Genomic DNA, 22,272 nt, shown 5'->3' with positions numbered 1-22,272 from the left:
TGAATATATGCTTGTATATCGTCATTATTAAATATTTGCCAGTAAAAACTCATTGACAGAAAATTGTGGAAAGTAAATACATAGTCATTTGCATGCTATTAGAGTTAAGGGTAAATTTTATGATTTTCTTTGCCATTCGGTGTCGATCAAAGTGTAAAAAATGTTGAATTTAGTTTTCTCGAATGTAATGTATACACATTCATCATAATACAAATTTATAAACATTATAATAAGATGTACGATCATCTACAAAAGAACTATTCGTTCATAAGTCGAAGATATAGTTGTTAAAAACAAACATTATATACGCTGACTGTATAAATGTACAAAAAGATAAGAAACTAAAACTAAATTCAAAAAGTCGGACTGACAATTTTACTGCAGCTGAGACATAAAAAATGAATTGTTTCTGTATCATATATTACACATTTGAACATAAAAGTGATACAATATATAGATTAGTTTAATTCGTATATTAACATCCAATTTTTAGTATGCATATTGGAAACTGGAACAGTTTAAACTTTAACCCTATCTAATATCTAACTACTATCATATTGGTCAACATATATGAAAAATTTCACATTAATCTATCGCTGCCTTATATTGAAGTTCTGAAATATGAGTGAAAGACATTCCCCTGTAACTTAATTTATATGTATTTATCTGCAAGAATATACAGAATAATTAACAGTATGTAATAGATATTTCAGGAAGAGATCTTCCAAGCAAAAGAATACAAAGACAATTTTTTACCCTTTGACTTATTTTTTTTCTGTGGGAGGAGGTAAAATATCTAATACATACAGTCATGCACTCTGTATGTATTTGTGTTTGAAATACTTTAAAAATGTAAACAGATAGTTTTCAAATAATTGTCGATACATACAGATCGTATACTTATAAAGTTATGGGTAGCGCATAGCGTAACTGCGCTTAAATAATACAGTCAATTATCTTGTAAAACACTGAGGATACGAAAGAAATCCTTACATGGATATTCGAAAACTCAAGGAGACACATCTGCTGGTGAGTGACCATCCATCTTTTAAATGTAATTATATATTTTTTGTTACAGCATTTGTTAATGACTTCATAAAATCTAGCAACCTACAAATATGCAGTTTATTATGAATAGTTTTCAATACAAACGGAACTGATAACGATGTGAGCATTCCACTATTTTACCAATCAAAATTCAGTTTCGTTGTATACTACGTTGTTAGAACAATGTAAAAATATATTAGAAAATTATATTTCATTAAAAAATGAAGTTTCTCGATATGATCTGTAAAATTATTAGTATAAAAACATTCTCTTCTGCCAACAAATGGGTCTCTTGCAACATGCACGGTGAGAGACGCATAAATAGTTAAAAAACGCATTTTAAAGATGCATTTTAGTCATTGTTTAGTTGATAGTGGTAAAGTTATTGTATTTTAAAAGGCGTTCGAATACTTCCGTGTCCCACTGCACATTACCATCGGCAAATTTTTAATGAAGTTGGAGGAAGATAAATCAGCCTTCGAAAGAATTTACAGTCGACTTTTGTAGCCTGCGGGAAAATTCGAATGAAGATACTTGAGACTGTTAGTCGGTATTTATGAAACAATGATTAGCAAAGTTAGATATGGCACGTTATGGCACGTGTGCGTACGTGTTGGCACGTTTAGGGCGATGAGGGTGTTCCATGTAAACATGTTTTTCGTAGCTTCAATACTTTACGAAATACATGATTGACGGCGTCACTTAAGTGCGGATAAACTGCATGAGTGGACACGTCTAAACAAGATCATGTAAGTTGTCCTTAATGGTTTTACAACTAGCGTTAAAAAAATAATCTCTATATCGTCATTCATTCAATAAAGAGAATACCTTCTACAAAGGAGTCATTTAAAGTCCGCAAAGATTGTTAGCATAAATCACATGATTAGTTATAGTTCGCGTTGCAAATAGTTTTCAATGCATTTTTTTCATGGACATGAGATAGAGTAATATGTATATAATGACTAAGGTTAAAATGGAACGGCGTCAGGTTTTTCAACGACTTTAAAAATATTTGACAATTCGTCTACTAAAGTTTCGTAACGATAGGCTACTCGAATGTCTGGCACATTTGTTCGGGTAATATCATTACCAGCTACTCCTTCCTTAGTGTAGTTTGGTCCAAGCCAGTATTGTTTGCTCTGTAAAATAATAGAAAGTAAAGAGTTTGAGATACAAGAAAAAAGAAGAGTAAACAGGAAAAAGTATCGACATATCGAATAACACTAAACGTGATATTAATTTTGCCTTGTAAACAGCATATTGTATAAAACTGTTTTGAACGAAAGTTGTTTCCTTGTCAAAAGGAACTTATAGTTTTGTAATACATACGTCTATACGTATTTGAAAACATACCTTGTGTGGAAAACCGCTCATAAGTACAGAATTACGTGCTAATTCACACATATCACATGAACTGAGTTTCCATACTTGAGCAGCAATACTATATTCTTCCATTAATGGTTCCTAAATAATTTGAATGGAGTATTAAAAGCGAATCTTAGAATAAGCGTAAGAGTAGTACGCGGACAATGTGTATAGACCTCTAACAGAGTCAATGTGGGAGAGAATTCACCGTAAATTGAAATGTATTATACTAACCTTGGTAAAGTGGAATTGAAGTGGGTCATCTGTAGATAAGCTTATGCATAATCCCCTCGCTAAGTATTCTGGAAGGGGATTACGATGATAGTTTAAAAAGAGAGAATTATTACTGAGAGGTGACATTGCTATTCCAATTTGTGCCAAGTAGTACAGGTACTGTAGTACTGGTACTTTACGAAGTAAAAGGCCATGGGAAATATTTTCTGCCATCATGTAACCACACACAAGATGTTGAATTGGGCCAGCTTCACCACAATGAGGCCTCAAAACGAAGGTGTTAAAACCTTGGTCACTGTAAAATGTTGTTGTATATATTACATTAATAATATTAACAAAAAAAATGAAACGAAAAAATAATGATTAGCTTACGCTCTAAAATGATTTAAAACAGTCATATTAGCATAGGTATAGTATTGATAATATCCATAAGGGGGATTTTCAATATCATCCCACTCTGCTGGTGGGCATACATCTTTATCAAATAAAGGATTCTCAGGCTTGCTTTCGTCGTCGACTGAATCAAATCCTATTACCTATAATAACAATAATAATCGAATTGTATATTGACAATTCAATATATTTACAATTCTTCTAACAATACGTGTTTAAAATTACTTACATATTGGAGGAATTTGTGTAATTCTGGATGAGAATTGGGATCATTTGTTACCTCAAAAAGAGGAAGAAAGATGTTATTTAAAATCTCTTGGAAGTTAGTCATCAGTTTGTTCAATTTGAAGATATCACTAAAAATAAATAACAATTTTCAACCATCGTATGTTCACTGTTGGATTAGAATGTAAAATATACAGGGTGTCCCATTTGAAATAACGCGCACAATTATATCTTATACTATAGTTCGTTTAAAAAAACATGTGAAATATAACAATCGCTTACTAGAGTCGAGGAATCTGAATAAGCCAACGGACATTATCCGAATAGACGTCGCTCTGAATGGCCCATTTCGCTAATTTGTCCCATTCTTCTGGACTTTTGCCATAAATGGAGAGTCGTAGTTCTGCATTTTGGTATTTCGATTCTTCGAGGTCGCTGGCAACTTCTTTAATAATGCTCGCAAAGAATTTACCATTTAGATAATTGTCCGTTTTCAAGAAGACCTCGCGAAGTCGACTTTCTCCGATAGGATTGTACTTGGCATTAAATTTATCGAATCTATGAAACGTATTTCTATCCTGGAGAGAGTTACACATTAATTATATCTATCCTCAATATTGTGGTAAAATCGAATCAGGTTGCAACTGGAAGATTAGCTAGTACTTACTGCATGAACATCTAACATGTCAACACTGAGATCGTACGTAGTTAGATTCATCGATTGAAACACCTCTCGGAGAGTCATTGTTTCTCCGTTTTTCGAGCATGTAACAATCTCATCCGCATGATTCTTCAGAGTCTTTTTAATGAACCGGAGAAGGTGCTTTTGATTCATACACGAAGCTGCATGAATATGTGTATCAACCTACAATAATAACAATGATAATATTAACAATGATAATAATTATAATATTAATAATAATTCCTAAGTCTGTGCTAACGTGCCTAAATTCGTAAATTATCGGTAACATTGGTCACGACACCGATATGGTTCTGAGACCACTGCAGTGCACACTGGCCTAAGAAACCTGATACAGAAAAGTTCATAAATGCAATCTCGGAAATGATGACTGAGCACTGAGCTGAGTGAGATGTATAAAGAATGGTTGTACGGAATAGCAACCTTGAAAATATATTACAATGATTCGGTGAAGAATCGCTGAAGTAAATAATTACCCAGTATGTACAATTTTCAGAAAGTATGCAGCAGAAATAACATGATGAGCTATAAATGCTGCAATGTATGATTCCCCGTTGATGTGAAATACCTAGCTACTACTAAAACCGATGTGTAAACTCAGGAAAGATCAGTCGTGAGTAATCTATACGTGCATACATATAATAATATTAGTATTGGATTTGTAAGCGTTCGTCTGATTACGCTGATAAAGTGTATTTGGTATACTGACCTTTCTAATGTTGTAAAAATCTCTATGCGGAACTGCCTTTTGACTCGCAAGTTCCCTAAGCTCGTTCAATAGTACATGCAATTGGAATTTCGACGATAGATAACTCAGTCTTCTGTAGCAAAATGACTTCAAGGGGCCATCGGCGATCATCGTACAGAGGAGGTTCATGTCTCTGACAAAAATTGCCAAATCCGGATACGAATAAGGAATCGGTTTTTCGTTCTCAAAATCTTCTTCACTAGCGTATAAATTGAAAACACCGTTGACGGGTGCAATTTTGTAATTTTTCGACGGGGGAAACTCGCACTCCCATGGATCTCCCCTGGATGCAGGCGCATGTACCGGGTGATCTAACAATGAAATAGAAAGAAGACAAAATATTATCCTCGCCTATATTGCCACAAGAAATAGAAAGAATAGTTTACACACCTGCAATGGCCTTACGGTCGTCGTGTTGAACTTCGTCGCCACTGTTTATTGGTCTTTTGTCAATACTACGCAAAAATCGAGAGGTAATGGAAGGGTAACTTTGCTTTGAATTGTTCATGTATTTCTCACGTATGGCAAGTGCTTGCACCAATAGCTGTGACGCCTGCTGGAGATCCTCCAAAGGTACCTGAAATATGCATACGTCGTTAACTATACATATACATATAACTATTATAGGACGTAGTATAATCTTAACCCTTTTAGTACCGGCCAAAAGAGTCTGTATCTGAGTGAAATGTTTAAAACTCGTTTGACGAAGTTTGATAAAGTTTCGGAAAGAAATTACAAGAATTTTGAAAAGCCTGATAAATAACAAATTCAAAAGGGAGAAGAAATAAGAAATGAAATTGTTGTTTAATAAATATAATAGTATAAAGTTTAATATCGTAAGAATACTATATAGAACATGAAGTCGCAGCAAAGGTCACAGCTGTAAGCAAAAGTGACAGTAACCTAAAGGTTAAAGAGCTTCCGATGAAATGATGGAACTTGGAAGTGGTAACGGAAGAGGCTGATGGCTCTGTTAACTAAGGTTTCCCACGTAAACCAGCACTCTTGAGGTTTCTGCTCACAGAAACTTCGAAAAGGTAAGATCGGGTTTACGATGTAACACATATTACGTGTAGTATAATCACTAATCACTATACATGTGCATTGTGTGCGCATACATCATATCGTTCACGAAAGTGTTCGAAGCTTAAATATGCAAATGAAGAAGAGGGAAAACTCGAAACGAAGTTAACATTGGAAATTCATTCGAGTGGAAATTAAAATTGAATTTAAAATGGAAATGAAAGACTGTACGTACTCCGGAAGTATCCTCCCCAGATATCGAAACTCTTTGAAAGTGTGGTACGAAGTCATTTTCTTCGAGATTGAAACTATGGTCGACGTCGTCCGGTATGCCAGGTCCCAGCGAAGGTTCATAGTGGCTACGACGTTCCTCTAGGTCTTTGGCAGCTCTGAAAATGAAAAGTACAAATATGTTTCTCCCCGATCTGACACAGCAAATGAAAATTGAACGCAATGCGATCACCAGTGTTAATCAAATTAAGAGGGGGAAATACGATGGAATAATTCCGTTTTGGTGTTTTCTCAACGCTGGAAAGTCGATCGTGTAATGTAATTATTCGTGGCTGGTTCGGTCCTCTTGCCAACCGATCGATCGGAAGAGTAAACGCAATTAGCACGAGTAGGCGAGAAAGATCAGTAGCGGATATGACAACCAAGTGTACACGGACACGATGAAGACGCCATTAGGAAATCGAAATGACTCCAAGCATTGTTACGTTAATTCCAAAACAAATTCAAACAGATTCAAGTCTAACTTTATTCGATTCGTTCTAGAACACTTGAAAAATTCTAAAGAATTGAAAGGGTAATATCGGTAATCTACTCGTAGAAATTCAATGGGCAATTATTTCCAACGTGGTTTTCCTCGACAATCTAGATGAGATTTAAATATGTATGTTGCACGACTCGATATTTTCAACAAGTTCCTTTTGTATAAAAATTCCGAGATAGTCGCGGAAAACTGTAGCTACATTGAATGTTCTGTATAAGTGTACACCCAATAGCAATATATGCTACTGAAGAAGTTCTAAAGTCCAGTTATACAACATATGCAAATTTGATGAAAATAGAAGACAAGAAGTAATTGCCGTATAATCCAATGCGTACAAAAAATATCAAGTCTTATAGAAACGATCAGTTAGCGTAAGGACAACTTATATAAACGATATAAAGAAGTGGGAGGATATAATGAAGTGTTTTGTCTTGGATATTGCAGGTGTATTTATTCTCCACCTTCGGATCAGTCATGATTTGGAATGCTTCTGTTATTGCATCGTATTTTAATCGTCGTGTGAATAAAGAGTCTCAAAAGAACCATAAATTGCAGATGATCTGTTCCTTTATAAAAAATATTTACACAGACGATTCTTACTGTCAAAATATAGCAAACAATGGCAACATTATGTAACCATTCTCCAACAGCCACTTCTATCACATTCATAACTCTACATGGGATAACAATACTAAATGCAGACTAGATTTCAGACTATAGAGGATGTCCCAAAAAACACTCGCAATCGAGACCAATGCGGGGCAAGGTCGGATGACGCAATTGCATTTGCGTTAAGGAAAAAGTTACTTCGAATGACTTCAGAAACTCATTTCCCGGATGCGAGCGACTTTTGCGAGCGAATATAGAAAAATTTATCCATGAATTAAAAAATTGAATTTATGACAATGACTAAATGCGAGAAGATAATTTGTAGACGGGAAAGTGTTATTTTATTATAAACATTCAAAATCGTCAAATAACTGGCAAACGTTGTTTTAGTAAAAAATTAAGATTCATGAAAAAGAAATACACAAGAGAAAAAAATAGCATTCACTTTAATATAATTTTAAGATCTAATCTGTTCGCTATTATTTACAAGTGTTATTTAGGATTGCTCATGCAAACACGAATTGTTGTGTAGTATTTTAGTAAGTAGTTACGATCACGCTTACATTACCTTTCAAAAGAACAGGTAGAAAATAACAGTTGTTTGAACAATATTTATGGAATAAATCGGTAAGAAAAATCTAATCGTGAACCGTAAAAGAAATACAAATAATTATTACTGGAATATTGTAATCGATAAGAAAAATCAATGCGTAAGAATCATGATTTTAGTACGATCATTTTTAGTTATAAATAATAGTTATTTGTGACCAGAAAAACATATTTCGTTACCAATAATTTCTATTGCAGCGTCCGGTCGTGCGCGCAAGGGAGAGTTTTTCTTTCGTGCAAAGGGCCAAAGTAATTTACGATTCTCGTTCGACAAAGTTATTTCCGAGTCGATAATTTCCACACTTTGTGGTCGCACGTTTATTAGAGTCTTTCTCCGAAAGTCCTTAGTAGTAAACAGAGGCGGTCATAAATTAGGGGATTATCTGAAGGGTACTTGAGACGGACTTATCGGCCTTTCGCCAAGTGGGTCCGACGCAGGTGGCCCGAAGGAAAGTCCCCCATGGCATCTTCACGACAAACTCGCCCCCTCCGATCACCTCGTCGTTTCGAAAAGAAGCACTCTAAGGGCATGAAGAATAAGACAGCGAACAGCTGTGATTGGAAAGACCCAGGCACTTGGGTTAATCAATCAAAGTTTAGGAATTTCATCGGGGCAAACGCCGAGTAGAGAAATGAAAGACGAATCTCTTAGTCGTGATCAACATTCCGAAGAGTCACGACGTGTATTGTCTTGTTATAAAAGACAATTCACTCCGCACAACAAGAATGGGGAATCTGGAAAGAGGCAAGAGAGTGCGCTGTAATTGTTCTATATATCATTGTAAATATCTATTTACAATGTTCCATTCAGAAGGTCTTTTTGATGATAAATCAGCGTTCTTTGATTTTTCTGATTAGCATATATTTGAATGATTAGAAGAAATAGTAAGAGGGTAAGTGAGTAAGAAATAGTACATGTATGGTTGCATAACAGATGAAGAAATGATACTTTAGCCAGCACAACCATATTCGCGTCTCGCCCACGTTCACATCCTCTCGTTCGCAATCAATACTTTTCATTCTCAGAGTTACTGTTAGAGCGCGCCCCCCGTGATTCCTGGATACAAATACAAAACTGGGTTGTCACTTTCGAATTAATGTACCATGGCGCAAGCTCGTGTCGATTTTAATTAAGGCATCGTCCCTGCTGCGAGTGACGCGCAAGGACTTGGTAACTTCTAAAATACTCAAAATCTAAAATATAAATAGCTGAGATTACAACGTCTAATTGTAAAAAAGAAGTTTCTTCTACATATATGAAGATGACCAACGCGAAGGGGTAGGTTTGCGTCGTTACGCTTCACCATATTTTCAAAAGTAAAAGCATAATTGTAGCATACGTGATTTTCAAAGCTTCTCGCTACAGAGATTTTAGTCTAAAATCTGTTTCTTCCTGAAAATTTCTGCGTTACTTCTTGGCCAATAGTTTTCCTTAAGTATATCTACGTGTAAATAAGGATAGGAGACGGATTACGACTAGTGTGTCTCATCGATTTTCCCCTGACAATGAGTCGAAGCGATATGTACAGATAATACAGGGTGCAGAGGAATGTTTCAGCTTGGTTACCGTAGATGTATTCTAACACCTTCGATTCTGTGAACCGTGAAAGAATGTTTGCGCAATGTTCTCTCCTTAGCATGATTTTAGTCATTCATTTTAATCCATGATCGCTGTGACTATATAAAAAATACATAGCACAGTGTAGTATACATTAAAAAATTGAATTAATATTATACATAATTATGCATATGTGTATTAATTAGATGATCGCGTGGTATCATATCCTACGGTGATGGTTTTATCTCTAATAATAACACTTGACACTACAAATTAATAATACTTGTTTTAACCGACGATTCGGACAAGAGGATGAGTAGACTCTTGTTTTCACAGGATCACATCTCTTCTTCCATTCCCATCGTTGCTATATTGTTGGCTTTCTCCTGGCCGACTTTGTCAGGAAAACGCGGTTTCGGTTCCAACCTTTGTTCTTTGTCTCCACATCTGCGACACTTTCGTTGCGCTATCAGCGTTAAGTTTAAGTATAGTTTTTCCGCGATGTTCGACAGTCCTTACTCCAAGACCTCTTACAATTGCAGGGTTGATGGAACAATAAATTATTTCTTCACACTCTCCCTCAAACGCGTAGACCCTTTCCTCCGAATGTCCAACAAACGTAGATCCTTTCCTCTGAATGTCCATCGAACGTAGTTTTGTTTTCTCGCCTTTTCCGTCGAATAGTATAACTTCACTGATATTTTATTTCGAACAATATACGTACCTTTTTTCACGTCGCCTTTAATATTTCATGCATAGTTAACAATTACACTTTTTAGAATGTATATATGGTTTAAACCTTGATGACATATTTCAAAATCAAGATCATTCGCGCTACCTCCTCTAAACGCAATGTTTAGCCGACGATGTTGTTAGCTACTTACTCGCAAATAGAGATCATAATTTTGAACGTATACTCTACATACTATAGTAGGAACTCGCAACGATTCCTGTAAATACTCGTGTCAATCTTGTGTCCTTGTATCCAGAATCCAGATGTACTACGACTAGCGATGGGGTAAAATATCTCGCGAGCAGTATCGGCCTGGGTTAGCAAATTGAACGATGTCAATTTATTGAAGCAATGGCAATTAAGAAACAAGTCACTGTTGTTTTATGCGCTTTATTTTGCGGCAAAAGCTGATTACACGACCTATTTAAATGTACTTGCGTTTATAAAATCGCAGATCATCTTATAATCTCAGTGGCACCTCGACGCGAATACATAGATAATGATACTAATCGGAGATACTAACCCAAGACACTTTTCATGAAAAAATGCAACACGATGAAAATCAAGTTGAAACGAACAACCGATAGAACTTTGAAAGCCTTCGATCTTTCGTCAAAAAGATTTCTTTAAAGAACGCTTTTACAGTTTCAGAACTTTTGAAAGTGTCTGTATGTGTCGGCTAAATGAATGAGCGTGTAGTTAAGTAATTCTTGCAAAACAAAACGGGCTTTCTGCAAAGGTGGATAATTTACTAATGTTCAGACTCTATACGATTACTAGGTCAGGGTTCAGCGAGAACTCATAGTAAATCAGGTACACTCCTAGTCGGAGAGAGGTCACTGAGTCATTTGCAACAGCATTTTAGAACGCAGTCTCTTAGAGACTATACTGCGTTCGCGTGCGAAAATTGAACTTCTCTTATTCGCACATTTGCAGTCGATCGACTAGTATAATGTCAGAACACTGTAATGGCATCTCCTATGGCTCACTCCTAATGAACTTGTCAATTCGACAATCCCTTTTTATGTGGTTTATCGATAATTAAGTAGTCCAATATTTAATCTGAACGACGCTTGACCTCTGTTAGTTCGTTGTTGAATATAACAGCATGTTTGGGGATAGGGGACGTAGTAAAAATGTAAACTCGCATACAAAATTGATAATTACACAAGCATTAAGAATTCTACCAGTTTACTCGCAACTGCTGATTCTACGTTACACAGTTCTCTCGTTATAATTTTAATCCTAAAAATGACAAGATGAAGCTGGAGTCGTGCGAGACGACGAAAACGACAGGTGATACTTTATGTTAGTGTAACTACGTATTGTCGTTAGATGATAGTTTCGAAACCAAGTATCACACTACGCTTTCGACTTTGATAAACTATTGGTATACACTCGCGACTTGCGGCAAGACTAACATTAAGTAAAAGACTAATCAAATCATTTGTAGATGCAGCAAGATCACTGCGGGCAAGCGTACGCGCCGTCGACATCGAAATATCTCGGGCATTATCCGTGAATGGATCAGGCTGTGAACTTCGAATTGATTTCGAAAGCAATATAGAGCGTGGAGAGAGCTAAAAATGAGTCAATGAAAACTACCACGATCAAAACTATATGGCGTTTACTGGCAATATTACCCGTCAAAGAGTACGTGTAATCGTTAAAACCGCACTTTAATTTACCTCAAGAGTATCCTATTATCCCTCAGCCACCGTTTCGATTCATTCGCACCAGCGAACATGTTACAGAATCCTTCTTGTTTCTTATCCTTACTTTTCTTGCATACACGGTACTAACGTCAGACATACGAAACGCTTCTTTAAACTTTCCCTTTGCATTGTCCTACGATACTACATTATTCCTTACTTGTTTATTCTGTAAGGCTCAAAATGAAAATAACGACGCTCGCATATCGTAATATTCATGTGTGCCTATGCCGCTTAATGTCTATAATAATTCAATTTAGATCCGTGTCGTTCCGATTCTGGACTTGAATTCTGCATCAAACTTAATTTCAAACAGTTTGTTAGACTCACGAAACATCTCTACGAGCCGCTGAAAAAGGACCGAAGCCTCCACGAAATTCAATTTGACGTTGTTCAAATAAACATTAACTAATATTCTATGCGTGCATTCACAGCCATCATTCACCCTTACTGCAAATAATGAGAAATCGTTTGTTAACTTTCCACTCACTGTACCTCTATGCTCTACAGTCCCTACCGCTCTATGGTTCACGGTTGCGACACACTCGTAAAACGAAAGCTAACCATCTGCAAATAATTTTACTGATATCGTTTCCGTTCATTCGAGGTAAAGAGCACTGTGCGAACATTGGTGAATCAATGAAACTGGAGTAGTACGAGCATTTCTTGTTACTGTTTCAACAAGCTCGGACAATCGATAATTTTAGTTCCAGCGAAAGTGACCGGTTGCTTCGAATATTTGAATATTTTTTAAATTTCAAATCCAGCTACGTGCGCTGACGGCGTGTGAATCGTGAAAGTTAAACTGAATCAAAGGATATTTCGTTCGAACTGTCACAAGCGCGTAATCAAATATTTCGGAACCACGCGTATCGTGAACAAATCTAGAGTACACAGAGATCCGGTTCACTTCCAATCTTGTCGGCGAAGATTGAAAACAAGTTGAGCGCTTTCGAAGTACAGTGAACAGAATTTGCAAGCATGAAATATCTAAAAATCGCCAGACCGACTCACACGGCCTAGTCCCGAAAACACTAGCCGCGAGTTCGGAAAAGGTTATCGGTAACTGATCGTCGATCTTGCGTGCATCCACGGGCGTAATATTTCGTGGTCGTGGACCGGATATGATTGAAAGCTCGCGTAGTGCATAACGCGGAGCAGCTCGCTTCGTGCCGACCGTCTCACGACGACTGAGACCGTGTAGCTCGGTAGCAACGCGATATAAAACACCGACATAAAGCGGCGACGCATCGCGGCGACATGACGCGACGACCCTCAGGGCCGTCCAAGTCCAACCTACCCCCTTAACCAACCATCCTTCGCGAGGTCTTCGTACGTCTATCCCTAGATAGAGATTACAATCGCGAAGTCTTACCGCTTGTCGAAAAGTACCTAGACTTTCTTTTCAATTTCAACCCTCCCACTTGTTCGGAAATCTGGTTACAAGATAAATTCTACTCATACTTTTGCGTCCATTTCTCCCCTTTTATACGGAGTATGGAAAAATCGCAATACACCAGATTCTGGGTTCTTTAAAATGAAACCCAAACAATAGAATTCACCTAATACAGTTTTCATTATCATTAGTAGCAATCGCGACATTTTAAAGATTCGTTTGAAACCCTGTACAATTCTATGCACGACCGCATACTTTATTTTTAAATGATCTCTTTATGCTCGTACATATGCGTAAGAATGCTACAGCATTTTGCCGCAAACGACTGCACGTAGTTGTATGTATATGAAAATAGGTTACTAGGTTATCTGGAAGAATTGCGAACTACGTTAGTTCTTTGGCTTATCAACCATCTGGGTTCGTGTTCATGTTTCTTTTTTTTTTTTCTAGAAACAGTTTGAGCATATTTAATTGTGTAATTCTTCAACGCATACGATACCGATGTTTCAGTTAATACTCGGTTAGAACATAATTAGTTACTTGAATGATAAATAATTTACAGCAGATTCACTTACTTGACAGTGAGTTGCCTCTGTATCAGCAGTTTCTTCTCAATTTGTTCAATTGGAAATTGCGGCACTTCATAGGGAGCTGAAATTTCGTTCGGCAATTCCTGCGGTGCTAGCCTCAAGGAAGTTCCACCAACTGCTCCCGTTACACTACCTTCCAACCCAAACACTGGACTCTCACTACCTGCAATCAACAGAATTTCGGATACATTGCTGAAATTTTCTTGCTAATAGTGCACAATCAGGGATCCACTGCCAACAAGTACAATGATATGTTGTGCCTCGTGTATCAATAAATTATCATTAGGGACCTACGGTAGACTTTCAATTTTTGCGAAAATCATCTCACTTGAAATTTACAGAATAAACTCCAGAAATTACCATCGTTCTCTGCCTCTCTCGTTTTCTGCAACCATTCCGTCACGGAATTTCGTTTGTATCCGCTCAAATATTCGGAATCATTATCCAGTACCATCATCTGAACTGCTTTACGCGACTGAAAAGATATCCCATTCGGAAGTGATCGAGCTGACCTAGCTTATCCAATTGATCAAGCTTGTCTGTCGATCGTCTGTTGCAATTGCGCTCTACTACTCGCGATGGTAGTAGAGCAGCAGTTACTCTAGTTAATAGTTGCAACTGCTACGATAGATTGGAGGTAATGAAGGGTACGAGCGATAACAGGTTCAATTCAACCTCTTTTCGTTCAGGTTGACACAATCGAGATGATCATTTGGCGAATCGGAAATTCCACCAATGAAAATGTAGGGAAAACTGACGCGTATAATATGAAATGCTCTATCAAATTCTCTTCTTCGAATATAAAACAAATGAAGAGTAAATTTTTTCATTTAAGGCTTTGTTTATAAGAGAACAGAGCGTGAGAAGACGCGTCAAGTTCGCGTGGCTTCTAGTACGAGAAGAAATAGAATTGGTATGTCATGACCAGACGCGTCGCTTGATCTCTACGGTATTATCCTTGCAGCCTAATTTTCCTCAGTAACAGGGCCTTGACTGGTATAGTAGTAGAAAATTTTGTTTGCATCAAGGTAAAATAAGGAACAATTAGACCCTCTGCTTTAAGTGCGTGGTGTCAGCGATATTAATCAAACATATCATATATTCTATTAATTGCGCTGATAACCATTAAGCTTATCATGGCTTGCATTGTCAGATTTACCAGATTCTACGTAACATGCTGATAGAATTGAGATTAACAGATACCAGGTGTCCAGTTAAATTTGATTAGTCTACATATACCTGTACTCGATTCTATCTCGTTTCGACATTTCCACGTTTCAGCGCGTATTTAGATTTACGATTCTGTCCCACTTAGCAAGGTCACTGCGTAAAAACGCGTTCGAAACGCTCTCCGAAAAGTATCCAATTCCGTAAATCATCGGCCGCTTAATTTGGAGATGATCCAAAGCCTTGTAACTGCGTCGACGACGCGACACGGCGCGTCCCAACGTTTCAAACGGAAGGCGTTTCATAGTGAGTCGTTCACGTACTTTTCCTGGCTCGGAAATAACTACCTGTTCATGGTAGATAAGATATGACAGGCTAGGTTCCACTGACAAAACAACTACATCGTTAACGTTTTTATTTTACCGATTGCCATTTAATACAGTTACTGCTACATGCTAAAAGCCTGTATCAGACAAGAGAACACGGTGATAGATGAATGAATGATTTGAAGCATTTATGACAAAAATCAGTAGTTACAATTCGGTAGAGTTGAAAGATTAAAATAATTGTAAAACGTGAATGTATTATCTTTCGTCTATTAAAACAGTTACAATAGTATTGATGCAGTGTACTAATAATATAATTAACGTTTCTCTAGAAATAAAGAGGAAAGGATAATTAAATCTTTCAATACTGTCCAAGGCCAACTCTGCGTTTGTCTAAACAATAGACTTTTCTTTTTGATTTCGTTCTATAGTAATGATGGAAAATACTATTCTACAGGAAATCTCCAACCTACTGTGCAGCAGGAACGCACCACTGTCAACGAACAATGTGCGATCGTATGGGATGAAAATATAGAATATTGTGCTGCAATAACAAACACAGGCGATCGACCAGCTCAAAATAATCGTGACTCAACGCTGATAAATAGGTATGTACCAGCGTTCACACGTTCCGAAACACAATCTTTTTCACAGGTGCAATGTCGCACGAAACACTAAACACACAACACGAATACGTTCGACCGATAACAAACGCGAATAAATCGATTAGAGCGAACAGAGTGAATGGACACCTTGAGAAAATATGCAATACAATAAATGTTGGTAACTGTAAAATCACCAAGGCGCGTCTAGTTTGTATAATACTTGAGGGGGCACTGACCACTTTAACTGGTCGCAAGTATCGAGCACACTGGCTGTAGCGTGGTGTTGCCACTTGATAGAGATCGTAGAATCTATATACGTGCGCACGACACCCACGCACATTCACTCGTGTGTTTATTATACACACAGTCGCACATCCACTGACAAGCCTGCCTCTGCAACTGGCATCAATACATTTCAGTTCTTTTCTGGCCAAAAGTCACTCTTTCAACTCCGATAGATTCGAATAAATTCTTTTTATTACTAGTAACAATCTTCCAAGTCCGAAAAGTTATTCATTTACAATGATTTTGTGATAAGATAAACAATTTTTCTTTTGAGATATTTCTAACATTCTGGCAACAAAATTAAATTTGGTTTACAAAAATTGCAGGTTTTCGACTTCTAACTGGCATCGAGACGAATTCAACGACCTACTGTGCCGCAACCTTGAACTTTGAAGTAACATCAAAATCATTATGGCCACACAAAATGGATTTCCAGCCTCCATCCATTGTACATTATTGAACAACATTGAGACATTTCAAATCTGAATTTCTAAATCGAAAGAACGATATAGATATTCCTGGAATCAATCAATACTATCAGAATATATAACTTCATGTATTCGGTAATTTACTGACACGAATCTAAAGAGCTTCGAATCTTCAAAATCTAATCAAAGTAAGTGGTTGAGACTATTATCTTAAAGGAGTGCAAACATTCTACAACGACGACTGTCAAATTCTTTTGGTTCATTGTTCTACTATTTATAGACAAATCATGGTAATCACACCTATAAAGGATTTCACAAAAATTATATTTTGGAAACAACGTAACGTGATTCTAGTCCCTCGATGTTTAATCATTTTCTCTAATCTATTCTCGGAGCAAATTGATGGATGGTTTCTACTAATACTAATCATCGAAACGTGAGTTTGTAAACTAACATTCTACTTTTGACGTCTTTCGAAAGTTGAGTAATTATTCTTAATTAGCCAGTCCGTCTACAACGAACTGTATATATTTTTCTGCAACTATAATACACATTTCGATAAGATTCAGGTCGAAAGGTTATATCAGCTGCTTTAAGATATTAATACGCATTTCAACCAATAAAAATCGTTCAAGTATTTTCGTGATTCACTGTTTAGTTTAGATAATATATCCCAAAAGTTTCAAAAAATACGGCTTTTAAACTTATTCACAAAATTTCGTTAATTTTAGCAAGCTGCATCCTGATGCTGACTAGCCGTTTAATAGAATATGATGACCTACGAAATTTCAGATGTGAAATACTAAGCAACTGTTCGACTCACTAATATTAGAGGCCAAAGATGAATGATAAGAAACAGCTGTGGATTTGTAAAATGACCGTTCACTAACACTACACTTGTACGCATTAAAAACATCGTACAAAAGCAGTTGGAGAAGGGTAGTTAAAAATAAACTACCGCAGGCATACATACATACGTATATACTTATTTTCCACGAAATAAAAAAAAGGCTTTGTAGCGAATAAAGCTACAATTGGTCACTGTTAAAGAATGTATCTTGTAAACAAGCACATACTTATATTTAGAACAAAGAATATTGTTGCTTTAAAAAAAATAGTTAGATTAGTAGGTCATAACTTACTTTATGTATATTTCCAATTGTTTCAACATTTAAAAAATGATTATTGTCGCTGAACTATAATAAGTCATTGTCGATAATGGTGGTCTCCTTACCTGTTTTCTGCATATGTAATTTTGTAGCTGATCTCCGCGATAATTCACACATAAAGATCCCGATAATTAGAAAAACCACGGGAAACCTTAAAATTGTTTTTTCTAGATATTCGCAAACGTTCTGCACACAATGAAGACGCGAATGACAAACAATTTCATGAATACTACAAGAATTAAATAAACATTTCTGATATACGTTGCAATAATTAAGTATTGTCTGACTAACAGAAAGGCTGAATTAATTCTCGCGGGACCCACCTGTCGTCTTGCTGCATTGCGCCATAATCGCAGAGATAAAATACGTTGATAAGATATCATGTTTGGCGTGAAAAAAGGAATGTTTAAACGACAATCTATTTTCATGGAGGAACATCGAATTCTTTAGAAACAGGCATTAAATGTTAAATTAAATTATAAGCTGTTTATATTTCATTACATAGTTTCTTTATCTCAAGATGCGCGTAGTTTTCAAACAATAAACTCTAGGCAAGCATAAATGTAAGGATAAATTATGAAAATAAGACATCAATTATGGAAATTACAAGTTGATTAATTTTTACTCAAACTATAGCAAAGGTGAGATGAAAATCAATGAAAATTGACTAAGTATGAACACCTGTTGTCTTTATTTTACAAGCGTTTATACTCAATGTGAATACTTTAGTGTGAGTTGAATGTTTGGTAAATAGACTAAACAATTGATTCACTCATGTAGGACTAGTTTAATTCATAATCAATAAAAATAGGTGCTTTCTGTTATGTATATTTCGCCAAGGTGAAGAGTTGTGATTTGAGAACGCGTTGGAGTTTTGAACGTGTTTGTTTTTACCTTCATCCTCGGAGTCGATAAGGAAATTCGGAACTCGCAAGTAAAGATCATCCTGCATCGGATTGACTCCTCTGCTTGACATTTTTCCAATGTGGTAACACTTGAAATAATTAAACACTTGTTTGGTAGGAACGTTATTGGCTTGGAGGAACAATTCAGTCAGCAATGTTCTGCGTCTTCGTTTGAAGTTGGGGAACCACAAATTTGAATCTGAACCGTAGCGCAGTCGTTAATAACTGAGTTTAATGGTCCGACGTCGAGCTAACTATAGTTGGCTAGTCGCAGTTATGACACACACGTGCTAATTGCACTACTTAACATTCGAATAAACACTGTTGAAGCCTTAAGATATTTTACACACGGTATACTAGCTCACTGCATCTGATAACTTTTGATTAGGCGATCAGAGTATTGAGTGTTTCGGTGCTTACGATATCGTTAGAAATATTCATATTTGACGAAGAGACCCGACCGACGCTAAACACACACGTGTAAAACATTCAAAGCATTTAACGGGCACGATGTAACGACTGTCGAAGGCCGTCGAAGATCGTCGAATAAGTGAAGACCGAATAACGAAACGTTGTTGCAAAACGTGTATAAGTTAACTTGCTTCTATTCGCGTACCGAAACTTACGGACGGCCTAGCAAACTGTGCACGAGTGGCCAGCAAACCTTCGTACGGTGGCAAAAATACTATTCAGTTCGAGAAGAGAAGACAGTGACGTCCAAAGCAACAAAGATGTCGGCTCTTTGCCAATTTTCAAAAACGTTGTCCGCTGGTATTGACATCAAGCACAAGAACATCGCGCTTGCACAGGGTGCAACTCGCCACCTTACGTCATTATCTTCATTCACGTTGTATTATTCTTGCCTGCAGCGGCAAATGTTGCTCGATTAAATGAATATTTTACTTGTGTTCGAAGAACGCGTAACATAATACATAATACATTAGAGTTCCGACTATCCGACACATCCGGTTATCCGGAATCTCCACTTATCCGGTATCAGGTTACCCGGAATGTCCGATTAACCAGCATACTTGCCCCGACCATTCCTCGGTAAATGTGCAACAAGTCAACAGATATTAAAAGAAATGAATAGTGAAGATAGCACAACTGATATCACTTGGCGCAAAGATGGCGATGCAAAGATGCATTGAATAAGTAGTAGAGTCTCTTTTATCCGAAGGTTTATTTTTGTAATATTCTATTATCAAAATTTTCTATTATCTAAAAATTTCATTCAAGTTCTTTGTTAATTGAAAATGTTTCAATTCATTCCAACAATCAAAACAGTAGTATTTTATTATTTCAAAAATTGGCAACAAGTATGATATTATTTAATAATATCCGCATTTCAAAAAACTTTATGCTAAAATTTTCAGACAATGTAATTCTTACAAATGTACAGACGTATGCAGATATCAATTACAGATGTAAATGTGAAATCACTTTTTCCTTATCGGAAATGTTGGTTACCACTTGGCTAAATAGTTATTAACGAAAAAGAGCGAGAGCAACTGGCGCCACCTTTTCGCTGCAATGTTGGCTTTTTGCGCCAAAATTCGTAGACCTTGCTCTCTGATCCGTGATTTTCATTAATATCTAACATTTTCGTTAAGGAAAAAATTGTTCGAAATCATTTTTATCGGCATATAACGGCAATTTTCAAGTATACTTATTTCGAAAAACTGGCCTGTAAGGGGGGCATTCGCTTAAAATACCAAAAATGGTAACCATAATCGTTCGCATGTGAGTTGTAACGAGTGCATAGTGAAACTTACGATCGCGATGTGGATCAATGTTATGTGGAGTTGTGGAACTGTCAGCATCACCTTCGCCATTTAAATCATAGTAAATCCTGTCGTCTTCTCCATTTAAATCTTTCGCGCCATTCACATCTACCAGCTCCTCCATAGTTCTGAAAACAAATGTTTATTTCTTTAAACGATTCGGAAATAATTTATAGTATACGTTCCAATTTCTAATGAAATAGACTCGTGCAATGGAACTGTGGTCATTAAATAGGAGATTTGAAAAATATGTTTAGATGAGTTAATTTAAAACTATTCGTTGTATCTAATATTTCATTATTTAAATCTGCAACTTGTTCTTGGAACCAAATTTATTTGTGCTACAACATAACGTAATATCCGGATTTTAATAACTTGTTTACTAGGTGATTCTTCAGGCATGAAATTAATCTTGTTAAAACGACTTCATAATAATAATGACTCCGTGTATATTAATATTTGTACGCTTATTATATGTATGTAACATTGCGCAATAACTGCAACAATTTTTCGTTTTTCGTGACACTCTCAACTTCGATTGTTCACGTCCACTTCTTAATCGAATTCTTACATTCTTCGCAATTCTTGTCAAATATTTGTTGACATAATAGTCGTGAACATGTTGATAAAGTTAACAGGTATTTGGTAATTGTTAAATACTAAAACGAACAATCGATTTAATTGTCGGAAGAAGGAGTATCGTTCCAATTCAGAGTACATATTTGTGACAGAGTTCAAAAAGCGTCGCCATTGTCATTACGGGAACTCATTAAGACACGTGCGAGACCTAAATATTCCCATTACTCGGAATTACTGATTACTCATTGCATAAAGTAGAAAGACCTGTGAATCATTAATGTTCGTACGTACATACATATGCATGCAAGGATGAAGCGAATATAGAAGCAAAATAACATATATAGATTTCTTTACTTACGACGTGTTGTGTCCGAAAAACGAAGAAAATGTAACTTTCCTTTCGAAATAATCGTTGAACTCACACAACTATATCTGTACGAATGATCAGTAAACACTGGCTACGCTTTGAACACTGATTAAAACATTCACAATATTATAGAGTGAGACGTTTAAGGAACGCACATGCACATATATTATATTCGCAGGAGCACCGGAAATTATTTTATATTAATGTGTGTTCTGCATTTATAATCATAATAACAGGTACTACAAAGTCACAGTGAACACTTGAACAATACACGCGTATTGCGAGTACGTATGGAAATCTATAAATGGAATGCAAAGAGAAATTTGGTTTGTTCCAGACGATAACACTGGAGATGTAGGAATTTGAAACAGCTCTAATTGAGAAGACTCCGCATGAAAATGGTGAAAATATTCCAGCGTGCCGATGAAACGTGCTGGAGTGTGCTGTTAGCTGCCGACTGTCACTACACAATTCATGACGCGTCCCCGGACCAGGGCCGTCGCTATTCTCCTACGAACTGGGTCCATTACATTTTATTTTACATTATACTGTACTATTTCCTCGAAACAATATTCATCATGTTTTATACTTCATTGAAATCTATGCTGAATAAACTAGGCACGATTCCTGGTCTTCTTTCACATAGAACAATGAACCAGCTTCTCATTAGCTTCGGTTTTACAATTCAGTATTTGAATTAAAGAATGAAATTATTCCAGTTGTCATATATTATAAAATATTCATATACTCTGTAATATTAATTGAAGAAATTAAACAATGAATAGTTTTTTACATGTTTTAGATTAATGAGAAAACGCTATGGAACATGCTGTGGAATATGCTATGGAATATGCTGTAAAAATATTATAAAATAATATGAAATGTTTCACCTGAGATCCTGAGATTGCTTGAGATTACTGGAAACTGACTGGAAATAAAGAGA

General features: G+C 36.4%; 1 protein-coding gene and 1 long non-coding RNA gene across 7 annotated transcripts; one reads left to right on the top strand and one right to left on the bottom strand.

The window, feature by feature from the left end:
- Positions 1 to 399: 399 nt before the first annotated feature.
- Ampdeam (AMP deaminase) lies at positions 400 to 22,062 on the bottom strand. 4 transcript variants are annotated; one of them, XM_078181973.1, is made up of 14 exons: positions 21,321 to 22,062; positions 20,375 to 20,511; positions 18,589 to 18,688; positions 13,700 to 13,877; positions 5,971 to 6,124; positions 5,103 to 5,289; positions 4,674 to 5,023; positions 3,932 to 4,129; positions 3,547 to 3,842; positions 3,269 to 3,395; positions 3,019 to 3,182; positions 2,647 to 2,941; positions 2,401 to 2,511; positions 400 to 2,186 (listed from the first exon to the last, which is right to left on the bottom strand). In XM_078181973.1, exons 2-14 carry the CDS (start codon positions 20,432 to 20,434, stop codon positions 2,016 to 2,018), a joined length of 2,391 nt encoding a protein of 796 aa, XP_078038099.1. In that variant the 5' UTR covers positions 20,435 to 20,511; positions 21,321 to 22,062; the 3' UTR covers positions 400 to 2,015. The 4 variants fall into 4 exon arrangements, with proteins under 4 accessions (XP_078038099.1, XP_078038102.1, XP_078038100.1 ...); XM_078181976.1 differs by lacking the exon at positions 18,589 to 18,688 and adding an exon at positions 14,075 to 14,189; XM_078181974.1 differs by lacking the exon at positions 18,589 to 18,688.
- Positions 15,014 to 17,914, top strand: LOC144470624 (uncharacterized). Of its 3 annotated transcripts, XR_013494164.1 has the most exons (5): positions 15,014 to 15,187; positions 15,665 to 15,815; positions 16,424 to 16,713; positions 16,806 to 16,961; positions 17,257 to 17,914. It is a non-coding gene; the product is annotated as an uncharacterized LOC144470624 (long non-coding RNA). The 3 variants fall into 3 exon arrangements; XR_013494163.1 differs by having other exon boundaries at positions 16,424 to 16,961; XR_013494165.1 differs by having other exon boundaries at positions 16,424 to 17,914.
- Positions 22,063 to 22,272: the final 210 nt, after the last annotated feature.

The sequence above is a fragment of the Augochlora pura genome, chromosome 5 (genome assembly GCF_028453695.1).
Source record: "Augochlora pura isolate Apur16 chromosome 5, APUR_v2.2.1, whole genome shotgun sequence".
NCBI lineage: Eukaryota > Metazoa > Arthropoda > Insecta > Hymenoptera > Halictidae > Augochlora > Augochlora pura.
This window is presented reverse-complemented; position numbering and strand designations above follow the sequence as displayed.